We start from the raw sequence: 12,082 nt of genomic DNA, 5'->3' as shown, positions 1-12,082 counted from the left end.
AAATTATAATTTACACTCAATACATTATTATTGCATACTGTTTTATAATGTACTACAATACTGAAGTGCAGATAATTGCCACTATTTGCAACAAGTAGTATACATGATAGTAGAAATCAAGCTATTTTAACAGTGTAAATAGGTATTTGCACTTAGTGTAAATAGCATATTGCTAAAAAATACTGCTATTTTCACTTAGTGTAAATAGAATCCATTGCTAATACGAGATTTGAAAAGGGAGGAAAAAAAAGTTCGGCAAAAAGTGGGATCGAACCCGGGTCGATCGCGTCAAAAAGCCAACGACATGCGCTTATCTATCTGCTCCACTGGAGCTGATGTTGTACGGCCACTCTTAGCTAAATGTAAATAGACACCACGTATTTTTTATTCCATAGTAAGGGCAATTCATACAATACATTAAAACTGAGCTACTTTAATACCATCTCCGAACTTTCTACCACGACTCTGCTGTTCTTCGGCTGGTTCTTCCTGTATATGTTGATTGACAGATGTCTCGTCCAGTCAGCAGTGAGTAATCCCAAACCAATGGCGCTGTCTCAAACTATACCTACCTCTTCCGGTTTGTCTGATTTGTCGTTGTGTTTTCTGACTTGTTAATTTGTTTTTGGATTTGTCGTTGTGTTTTCTGACTTGTTATTTTGTTTTCGAATTTGTCATTGTGTTTTCTGACTTGTTATAATGTTTTCTGAATTGTTGTTGTGCTTTCTGAATTGTTATTTTGTTTTTTAGACTTGCATTTGCATTTGTAATTTGTTATTTTGTTTTCAGAATTGTGATTTGCTTTGCACTTCTCGGCCACCGTATAAAACCCTTTATAATCTATAATAACATTAAACTTATTTCTCATATTTCTCTTCATATAATGTAAACATCATTAATGACCCCTTGGGTTTAATAAAAAAAAAGTTTGATTAGTGAAATGAAATTTCATGATTTAATAAAATATCTGAATGATTATAAATGTCTGTTATTGGCCTGTTATGCTAAGCCCTCAAAACACTTCTTATTTAGTGGTACAGTATTGCATGATTTGTAGATTATATTTAATAGTTTACACTTTGCATAAACGTTTGCAATTAGTTTTTAAAAGGTAACATTATATCCTTAAGGACTCTACGCTTACATTTCTTTTCAGGAGCACTTGTGCTCCTACTTAAAAAAAAAAAATTTAAGGAACACCTTCTGATCAATGACAGAAATTAACCTTCCTATTATAAGGCGATATTTGACTCCTTAAAGGTTTTTTAACCTTTGTAATGCCTCTAACTTTATTAAATGTATGTCATCTTTTGTGCCAAAAAAATTTGATTTATAAACTTTTATCAGAAAATTTTATTAAACAATAAATTCTATTAAAATAATACTATTTATTATTAAATGTATTAAATAAAATGGACAAAACTGCAGTCTGCTTTCACGATCTGTTGTGAGGAGCAGGACGCGCACAGATAGAGAAGCATTTTCATTGGCTGCAGTCTGCAGGTTTATGGCCAATCACAAAAGACGGCATTGCGCAGCTACCCGTAGACACAAATATCCCGGCGCTATGTTTTTATTCTATATCACGCTAGGTTTATATGCAGAACTGGGATCAGAACTGATTAGTCAACACACCAAAAAAGTTGTTTTTAATGAAGATAATGATTTAAAATGTACTTTAAAACTTTTAATTTGACATTATTACACTTTTTAAAAGTAAGCTTAAGTGTGTTAGCAAACATGAAAGTGTAACGTGGCTTTTTATTTAATTATTATCAAATTAATCAAATGAATACTGCAAATACAGTTTTTTAATATACTTTTAGGATTTGAAGTCAAACCTTTCAGTACAGTACATCATGTGCACTTCTTTTTCATGAGATGTGTTGATACCATGCTATTTTTGCATGAAACAAAAGCACTATTTTTAATTCGCCCTGCATAAGAGCTTATACATTACAGTAATATTACTTTATCATTTGTCCATGAAAGCATTTACTACATGAATATATTCTCTATTTCAAATCAGCTCTTGCAAATGCATTATGATAGATGCAAATAACTTCCTGTAAATGTGGATCTTTCACTGTGTAAAGGCACCAGAAGAGCAGCAGATTGTTTCTTACTGGAGATCACGACTTATCTTAAATGTAATGAATGAGGATTTCACCTTCAACAGTGCTGCTGTGCCCAGCGACCTTCGCCGCTATATGAAAATGTGAGTTATTATCTGAAACCTAGATGACATGTATCTGTGTCTAATATCTTATCTAGACATCCAACATTTTTTGTTTCACTTTCATTTAATTTTCTCAGAGTTGAAGATGGAAAAAAGGAAAAAAAGAAATTGTATCTGCCACTGCTACTGGTTGATGAACTAAGAAGCCGATTAAATGACTTAATTGTATGTAAAGGCTGTTAAAATGTATACAATTTTTGAGATTTTATAAAAAATAGAATGAGTTTGCTTTATGAATGCACTTTCGCATGTTGAATTACACAGGAGATGAACAGCACCACAAAATCAGTCCCTCTGACAATATTATATGACACCATTACCTTACGCAAGTTCAGAATATGGATCCACATACAAGCTGTTATATACTCACTCAAACATTTTGGTGAGTGACATTCAATCATAAATTATAAATCATACACTGAGATAACTCAATAACTAGATTCTCAGGTTTCTCAGGTTTAATGTTTAATTCCATATTAATCATAAGGATGTTTTTCTACTTTATCTCACAGGATTTTCGGAGCAGAATCTTGATGAAATTAAAGCCATGTTTGTTGAGAGTGGGCTGCATGTCTTGGCTTTGTCCATTCTAGTACCTGCATTCCATGTAAAAAATACTTTATAAAAATGCTTAATTTGATGTGCTTAATCTATTTATTATGTGTATATCTTACCAATAATACATAATTATCTTACCATCAGTTGATTATTTTGTTTTTGCAGCTATCATTTGAAATCTTTGCCTTCAAGAATGACATAAGGTTCTGGCAAGAAAAGAAGAGTTTAGCTGGCATTTCTAGAAGATCTGGTACTGAATCTTCATACCTAGACCTGCTGTATGTTAATGGTGCCAAACTAATTGGTCACAGCTGGGGAAAATGTGGCTGCAAAATTGTGTTTCTCTGTCTCTGCAGTTGTGTGGAGATGTTTCAGCACCATCGTAATATTCCTCCATCTACTAGAAGAACAATCCAGCTGGCTGATTCTACTTCCCACTGGGATCTCAGCTCTAATTGAGGTATAAAAATAGACTGAATGTGCTCATTTTGGACTGCTGGCATTTATTTCTGTTGAAACCAAAGTAACTGAATATGAATCGTCCTCTACTATTGTTGAATTTGCAGTTATGGAAAGTGAAAAAGGTCTTAGCGCTTTCACCCAAATTTCATGTAAGTTTTTATCACTTATACTCAGGAAGCACAGTATGGTCTTTTCGAGGAATATGGTACACGTCTTACTCATTCAACGTTGTTTTTCTTGAAGGATGAAAGAATGGATGATTTCGAGCGAGCAACGGAAGACTATGATTCTAAGGTATGAGTGAATGCTTTGTTAAACCATTTCATTTTGCTCGTTGAATAATTTTGCTTTATATAACCCCTCTTTCCTCCAGTTCCTGTATTCATCTTATTCTATGACACTATTGATTTGCCTGGAAATATGTATTTTCAGTCAGATCAAACTGTAGTTTTATATGGACATTCTCTTTACTTGCACAGGCCATGAAGTTCTTGTCATATCTGATGTATCCATTGTGCATCAGTGGGGCCATATACTCATACTTATATCTCCAAAATAAAAGGTAACATTTTTCATTAATTAACTACAGTATAATCACATTACACATTCATTTTTTTTATTTAAAATACAGTGGGTTCCGAAAGTTTGTGAACCCTTGAGAGTCTTTTGTAAATTTGACCTACATTGAGGCTGGATCTACCTGTAACTACATAAATACAAATCCAGCTAAATGAATAACTCAAAAAACTTTGCATATTTCTACTTATTTATTAAGCAAAATAATCCAGCAGTGAATATCTTTGCTGTTATCTGGTGTAACACCCTTGAGCAGCAATCACATGTTTCCAAGTAACTGTGAATCAGTCCTGAATGTCAGCTTGGAAGAATTTTGGCCTATTCCTTCTAACAACACTCATTTTAATCAGTAAGTTCCATTTTGGATTCATCTGTTTATATATGTTCATATTTATAAAGAAAATTCACAAAAAGGGTTCACAAATGTTTTAATGCCACTGTAATTTTTTATATAAATATATGTATTTATGTTTCATTATGTTCTCTGACTGTGTTATGTTCTCTTGATACTCTCAATAGTTGGTACTCTTGGATAACCAATGGCCTTATTAGTGGTAAGAGCTTTGATAATAATAAAAAAGTATTAAAGAATTATTAAACGTATATAAGAGTTCTTAATGCACACTGTATTACTTTCTGTACAAAAGAAGTGAAAATAAAAGTTCATCTTCTTTTTAAACATCAAGGTGTTTATGCATTTGGATTTCTGTCAATGGTTCCTCAGTTGTTCATCAATTATAAGGTTTGTTTATTGACCAATTGTAAAATACAGTTCAACTACATTTGTCTTTTTTCTGTACTGTTTACTCTGAATGTTCCTTAATTGTGTCTTTTGCTTTTCTATACAGTTAAAATCAGTGGCTCATCTGCAGGTGTCCATCTTTATGTATAAGGTACACTGCAGTTTAATGAGAAATCGATTTTTAAATTTAATAAAAACATATACTGAAACTTTCAGGAACTCACAACTTTTTCCCTAGTCCAAAAAGGCCATTAAAACTAAGTGGCCTTTCACATAGAACACATTTTTGCATTCCACTGTGCTGCTTTTCCATTATTTTTCTATGTTAACTTGAGCTTGACAGACATCTTTGGCCAGTATTCCCGTGTATTGCATCTTTTGCCTGTTTTTTTTTTTGCATGTCACACATTTTTTTCCATTCCACTCCCCCGCCACTCACAAATACGCAAAACTGTGTTCTGTGTGAAAGCCCTCTAAACTACTGAAACTTCTAGATTAATACATTAACACAGTGGTTCCCAACCCTGGTCCTGGAGGCACCCCAACACTGCATATTTTGCATGTCTCCTTTCTCTGACACACCAGTTTCAGGTCTTGGAGCAGGGCTGTCCAAACTCGGTCCTGGAGGGCCGGTGTCCTGCAGAGTTTAGCTCCAACTTGCCTCAACAACACACCTGACTGGCAGTTTCTCTGCCTAGTAAGAGCTTGATTAGCTGGTTCAGGTGTGTTTAATTAGGGTTGGAGCTAAACTCTGCAGGAAACATATACTGAAACTTTCAGGGACTCACAACTTTTTCCCTAGTCCAAAAAGGCCATTAAAACTAAGTGGCCTTTCACATAGAACACATTTTTGCATTCCACTGTGCTGCTTTTCCATTATTTTTCTATGTTAACTTGAGCTTGACAGACATCTTTGGCCAGTATTCCCGCGTATTGCATCTTTTGCCTGTTTTTTTTTTTGCATGTCACACATTTTTTTTCCATTCCACTCCCCCGCCACTCACAAATACGCAAAACTGTGTTCTGTGTGAAAGCCCTCTAAACTACTGAAACTTCTAGATTAATACATTAACACAGTGGTTCCCAACCCTGGTCCTGGAGGCACCCCAACACTGCATATTTTGCATGTCTCCTTTCTCTGACACACCAGTTTCAGGTCTTGGAGCAGGGCTGTCCAAACTCGGTCCTGGAGGGCCGGTGTCCTGCAGAGTTTAGCTCCAACTTGCCTCAACAACACACCTGACTGGCAGTTTCTCTGCCTAGTAAGAGCTTGATTAGCTGGTTCAGGTGTGTTTAATTAGGGTTGGAGCTAAACTCTGCAGGACACCGGCCCTCCAGGACCGAGTTTGGACAGCCCTGCCTTGGAGTCTTTACTAATGAGCTGATGACCTGGATCAGGTGTGTTTGATTAAGGAGACATGCAAAACTTGCAGTGTTGGGGTGCCTCCAGGACCAGGGTTGGGAACCACTGCATTAACACATGAGCAGCACCCATATTCACACATCAACAACACCTATTTATTGTTCAGAACTTGCCCGCACAGTCACAGTAAGATTATAAAGAGGAAGTTATTATTAAAATTATTAATAAAAGAACTGAACATTTAAATGCATGAATGGTCATCAGACTGGTTCTCAGCTGTGTGTAGCACCTACTCCTCTGCATATCCTTCTGAAAGATCTTAACGTTAGGGCTGATGCTCACTTTTAGTTGGGTAACTGATCATTTAGTTCATTGTCCATAAACTAAGACGACTGTATACCCTTTCCAAAATAGATGTACAAAAAATGTTTTATCAGAGTAGAGTCACAATGCTGGTTTGCCTTTGCTTCTCAGGGCTTGAACACATTTATCAGCGATGTGTTCAGTGGAATAATAACCACTCCTGGACCCCATCACTTGGCGTGCTTCAGAGATGATGTGGTCTTCCTCATCTACCTCTATCAGCGCAGGTGGGGAAAACATACAATTGGTGCATGTGGAGTGGACAAGTCATTTTACCCATTTGTCCTCATAAACCATATATACGGTGGCCAAGAGAGCTCAACGTGCTGCAACTTAAGAAAACACATGCAAAAGGAAAAAGCACCAACAAATTACGAAAACATCATCAGTTTAACAACATATGTACTGCAAATACTCACAGCACAATCAAATACAGAAACACACTGCAAATACTCGCAACACAAACAAATTTGGTTGTTGCGAGTATTTGCAGCACGTTTCTGTATTTGATTGTGTTGTCAGTATTTGCAGTGCATTTCTGTATTTTGTTGTGTTGTGAGTATTTGCAGTGCATTTCTGTAATTTATTGTGTTGTGAGTATTTGGTTGCGTTGAGTATTTGCAGCACGTTTCTGTATTTGGTTGTGTTTTGAGTATTTGCAGTGCATTTCTGTAATTTATTGTGTTGTGAGTATTTGGTTGCGTTGAGTATTTGCAGCACGTTTCTGTATTTGGTTGTGTTTTGAGTATTTGCAGTGCATTTCTGTATTTGATTGTTGTGTTGTGAGTATTTGCATTGCGTTTCTGTATTTTGTTGTGTTGTGAATATTTGCAGCGCATTTTCGAATTTGGTTGTTGCGAATATTTGCAGAACGTTTCTGTATTTGATTGTGTTGTGAGTATTTGCACTGCATTTTTGTATTTGTTGTGTTGCGAGTATTTGCAGTGTGTTTCTGTATTTGTGTTGTGAGTATTTGCATTGCATTTCTGTATTTGATTGTTGTGTTGCGAGTATTTGCCGTGTGTTTATGTATTTTGTTGTGTTGTGAGTATTTACTGCACATTTCTGTATTGTGTTGTGTTGTGAGTATTTGCAGCACGTTTGTTTTTGTAGCGCATTTTCATATTTGCAGCACGTTCTTGTATTTGGATATGTTGTGAGTATTTGTAGTGTGGTTTTGGTTGTGTTGTGAGTATTTGCAGCACGTTTTCGTATTTGGTTGTGTTGCGAGTATTTGCAGCACATCTGTATTTGGTTGTGTTGTGAGTATTTGCAGTGCATTTCTGTAATTTATTGTGTTGTGAGTATTTGGTTGCGTTGAGTATTTGCAGCACGTTTCTGTATTTGGTTGTGTTTTGAGTATTTGCAGTGCATTTCTGTAATTGATTGTGTTGTGAGTATTTGGTTGCGTTGAGTATTTGCAGCACGTTTCTGTATTTGGTTGTGTTTTGAGTATTTGCAGTGCATTTCTGTAATTTATTGTGTTGTTGAGTATTTGCAGCACGTTTCTGTATTTGGTTGTGTTGTGTTTGCAGCGCGTTTATGTTTTTGTAGCGCATTTTCATATATTTTTCATATTTGCAGTATATGTTTTGTCAAACGGATGAAGATGTTTTCTTAATTTGCTAGTGTTTTTTTCTATTTGCATGTGTTTTTTTCATTTGCAGAACGTTGAGCTCTCTTGGCCACTGTAAATATATACCAGAACACACACACATATATCACATAAATGTGTATAATTTATACACAAACAAACGTGACTGTACTTTAAATTACCAGTAGCTTTTAGCTTTACAAACTACAGTTACAGAGTAGTTTCCCATTCCTTGTTGAGAGTACAGTAATTAGTCGGTGGAATGGCTCAAATGTTGTTCATTTCTGTCTTCAGGATTTACCCAGTGAGCAAGTCCAGGTCACGTGATTACGGGGCGTCACACAGGAAGAAACCCAAAGGAAAGCCACATGAAGACTAACCCTCCACGGCGTTCTCTGACAGCTTGCGCTCTCCATGCATGCAATACAGGAGAAACGCTACAAAAATTGAAGAAGGGCATTACAGTCACTGAAAGTTCTCTTTGTGTATCCTTGTAATGAGCCTGCCTCCTGCTGTCTGCTGCGAAATCCGACAGAGCTACACTTACAGTACACTCATTTTTACTTGAACAAGACAGACCTGAAGAGATTAGCAGCGCACACCTGCTTTAGATTAAATCCGTGTGTAATATTCACTCAGGCCGATCCAACCAACAATTAGAAAGTGATGTAAGCTCTGAAGGAAACTACAGCAACACCCACCAGTGCTTTTATAACCTCTGAAAGAATGACTGCAATGGCAATGCCTATGATTACCGCATCTACACTACTGTTTTCAAACATTTAGAAAATCGCCCACTAGTTGCTTTGAACGCAAAAGAACTTTGCACAGATTTGGAAACACATTTTGAGTTAGCTGCTTTGCATTTATCTTGGTTTTGCATTTGAACCGCAACGCAGATATTTCTGACATGCTCACCTCTGCTGCGGATACGACAGGAAATTAATTTGAGAATTTGCTGAAATAGCAAGCTTCAGTACAGTATTTATTCAGAATGTTTTAAGAGTATTATTTTGTCATGTGCATTACTTGGTCTTGTTTATTATGAAAGACAAATTTTCCATGAAAGAAATGTCAAATACATGTCTGTTTGACTATATCTAGGTTTCCTTTGTCTTCTAAAACATGCTTTAATTAAAGTTGGACAATATAATTCTTTTCTTCTGGCTTTTTCACCTTGTTGCCATTAAACAAAACCTGAAAAAACTCGAAGATAAAACTGGAGATGATTATATCTTTGTTTTGGCAGTTTCACCCATTAATGGAAAACGCACAAAAAGTCAAACGCACACATCATCCGCGACATAGCTACATACAAATTGCTCTGTGTCTGTAAAATTCACATCTAAGCGTCGTCATGTTAGAATCTGATAGCCACGTTGTGACACCAGTCCAAAAGTATGAGGGAATGTGTGTCTTCTTTCACTTGTCTTTTCACAGGAGACGTGACTGAATGTCTGCTGGGTGGATCTTTGGGAAGACAGTGAGTTTGAGTCTGTGAACACCCAGTGAACTCTCCCACACATGCAGTCAGTCAGTGCTTCAGCAGCATGGCGACTCTTTCTAGTCTGCTCTTTTTACTTCTAACTGTACACTCAGATATGGCTTCTGATTCACTTGCTTGAATTGCTTTCATATATGTTGGATTTTTAACGTGCTTCAATGTTGATTGTTTGTAATCTAGTTTGAAACAGCAGTTCTCTAATATGGTTCACAGTTTTTGATAGAAAATTCAGGTGCTATTTTTAAACAGTGTTGAGATTTGTTTGAGATATACACACATATTTACATTACTTATGTAATTTAAATTGTGTGTGTGTGTATATATATATATATATATATATATATATATATATATATATATATATATATATATACCGAACACTCACATATATTACGCAAACAAAAATTTTTATTTTGTATGCGATTAATCGCTTGACAGCACTAATATATATATATATATACTGTATATATATATATATACAAGTTTTATATACACTATATATACACCATTCAAATGTTTGGAATTATTTAATGTTATAAGTATTTTATATGCGTCACAAGGCTGTAAGAAATTAATATAAAGTACAGAAGAAACAGTATTATTGTGAAATGTAATTACAGTTTGAAACAACTATTTTCTATTTTAATATTTTTGAAAGGTCATTTATTCTTGTGATGAAAAAGCTGAATTTTCAGCAGCCATTACTCTAGACTTTAGTGTCAAATAATCCTTCATAAATCATTCTATTGTGTTGATTTGGTGCTCGACAAGAAAGCTTTTTTATTGTTATCATCACAGTTGTGCTGCTTAAAGCTGCAGTCCGTAACTTTTTATGGTTAAAAATGATCCGAAATCAATATTTGAGCAAGTACATAACCAGCCAGTGTTCAAAACTATCGCCTTATTTAGCCCGATTCACAACGGTCAGTTTATAATAATGTTTTCTAATTTGAGTGGTACGGGTAGGTTTTCGCGGGAAATTCGAGCATGCTGCCCCATTATTACGTCACATCTGGCAGCCATTACTCTAGACTTCAGTGTCAAATGATCCTTCATAAATCATTCTATTGTGTTGATTTGGTGCTCGACAAGAAAGCTTTTTATTGTTATCATCACAGTTGTGCTGCTTAAAGCTGCAGTCCGTAACTTTTTATGGTTAAAAGTGATCCGAAATCAATATTTGAGCAAGTACATAACCAGCTATTGTATTTCTTGAATAACCAGACTATTATTTCTTTTGCAGTAAATGCATTAAAAGTGTTATGTGTGTGGCTCCGCAACATCAAATCAGGAATGTAACAAAAACCTTCAGGACTGTCAGGCTCCTCTGAACACCTGCATGACCACTGTAGGCACACGAGGTGAGCGAATGCCTTTGACATTAAAGCAGCTCCACACTGATATGGGGAAATCTATGTATACATTGAGGAAGTGATCAGATAATGAGTTTATTCAAATGGGAATGGGCAGAACAACAACAGCCACCTGTTCTAATTCTGAACATCAGATATCAGCTGATCATCCTATAGGCTCTGGGGTCTATAATACACATAAGTCATGCTTTGCAGTCTTATGTGTGCATTAATATGTGCATTTTGTTTTTAGACTAGTTTGGAGGGGAAATATCTCTGCATTGCAAAATGATCTATTAAATTTTATTTTGAGCATTTTAAAAATGATTGAAACATGGGCTTGTGTCTATAAGTTTCATTACACTCTAAAAAAAATGCTGGGTTAAATACAACCCAGTGCTGGGTAAAATGGGGACAAACCCAGCAATTGGGCTGTTTTGACCCAGCAGTTTGAATAAATGTTTAACCCAACCTTCTGGGTAGTAACCCAACCGCTGGTTCAAAATAACCCAATTGCTGGGTTTGTCCCTATTTTACCCAGCACTGGGTTGTATTTAACCCAGCATTTTTAAGAGTGTAGCAAGTGAAAAAAAAGGAAGTCAATGGCTACCGGCAACTGTTTGGTTATTAACATTCTTCAGAATATCTTTTGAGTTCAACAGAATGGAGAACATCGTACAGGTTTGGAACAAATTTTGGGGGGGGGGGAATGTTAAAACACTCCGGGTCTGGATGCATTACATCCCATCATGGACTAAAACGGTCTTCATATTGAACATCCTACTGAGCTAACTTCCCTTGCTTCGTTACCCGTTTGGTAACAGTCGTTTGATTGAAAAGAAGGATGTACAGTCTGTTAAGATGGATCATGTATTTAAGTAATTGTTTGAAAACCTTTGAAGGAAGAATTGCAGGAGCCTGTGTAAACTAGAGAATCAATATAATCAAATTATAACATAACGGTGTTGCACATGAATTTAGGCCCTATATATGTATATCTTCAGACATATGGATATATTTAAAATTAGTTTTAATGCCCTTTTCCCTCTTTTACTTTTAATGAAAATAAAAATTTCAATTGAACAAATACAATTCTAAAATCTAATGCTTGTCTTGAATGGAAAAAATGAATGGATTATAAATAGTTTTTTTTTTTTTTAAATGTTGATTGCCTAATAAAATAACCAGTTGTGAATAAATAGGACACAAGTTAAATAAGGATACACATTAGTGGAAGACAAAGACAACTTGCCAATAAATAAAATTAAGAATTTTTATTTATCAAGAACGGATTTAAAATAAATACACAGGACACACACACAAAGAAAA

At 35.5% G+C, this 12,082-nt stretch overlaps 1 protein-coding gene across 1 annotated transcript in view; it reads left to right on the top strand.

Annotated features, from left to right (window-relative positions):
- Positions 1-8,882, top strand: part of LOC107596765 (cleft lip and palate transmembrane protein 1-like protein) — a 20,726-nt gene extending 11,844 nt beyond the window's left edge. Inside the window, exons 4-17 of the mRNA XM_016287568.1 lie at positions 2,097-2,218; positions 2,317-2,404; positions 2,504-2,621; positions 2,752-2,846; positions 2,963-3,047; positions 3,154-3,257; positions 3,364-3,408; positions 3,503-3,553; positions 3,739-3,821; positions 4,355-4,389; positions 4,522-4,577; positions 4,684-4,728; positions 6,415-6,530; positions 8,192-8,882. Coding sequence (XP_016143054.1) covers positions 2,097-2,218; positions 2,317-2,404; positions 2,504-2,621; positions 2,752-2,846; positions 2,963-3,047; positions 3,154-3,257; positions 3,364-3,408; positions 3,503-3,553; positions 3,739-3,821; positions 4,355-4,389; positions 4,522-4,577; positions 4,684-4,728; positions 6,415-6,530; positions 8,192-8,276 — 1,128 coding nt within the window. The 3' untranslated portion in view covers positions 8,277-8,882. The remainder of the gene's footprint in view (positions 1-2,096; positions 2,219-2,316; positions 2,405-2,503; positions 2,622-2,751; positions 2,847-2,962; positions 3,048-3,153; positions 3,258-3,363; positions 3,409-3,502; positions 3,554-3,738; positions 3,822-4,354; positions 4,390-4,521; positions 4,578-4,683; positions 4,729-6,414; positions 6,531-8,191) is intronic.
- The last annotated feature ends 3,200 nt before the right edge of the window (positions 8,883-12,082 follow it).

This window comes from Sinocyclocheilus grahami, unplaced genomic scaffold, assembly GCF_001515645.1.
Source record: "Sinocyclocheilus grahami isolate Dianchi unplaced genomic scaffold, SAMN03320097.WGS_v1.1 scaffold222.1, whole genome shotgun sequence".
In the NCBI taxonomy this organism is placed as follows: Eukaryota; Metazoa; Chordata; class Actinopteri; order Cypriniformes; family Cyprinidae; genus Sinocyclocheilus; species Sinocyclocheilus grahami.
This window is presented reverse-complemented; position numbering and strand designations above follow the sequence as displayed.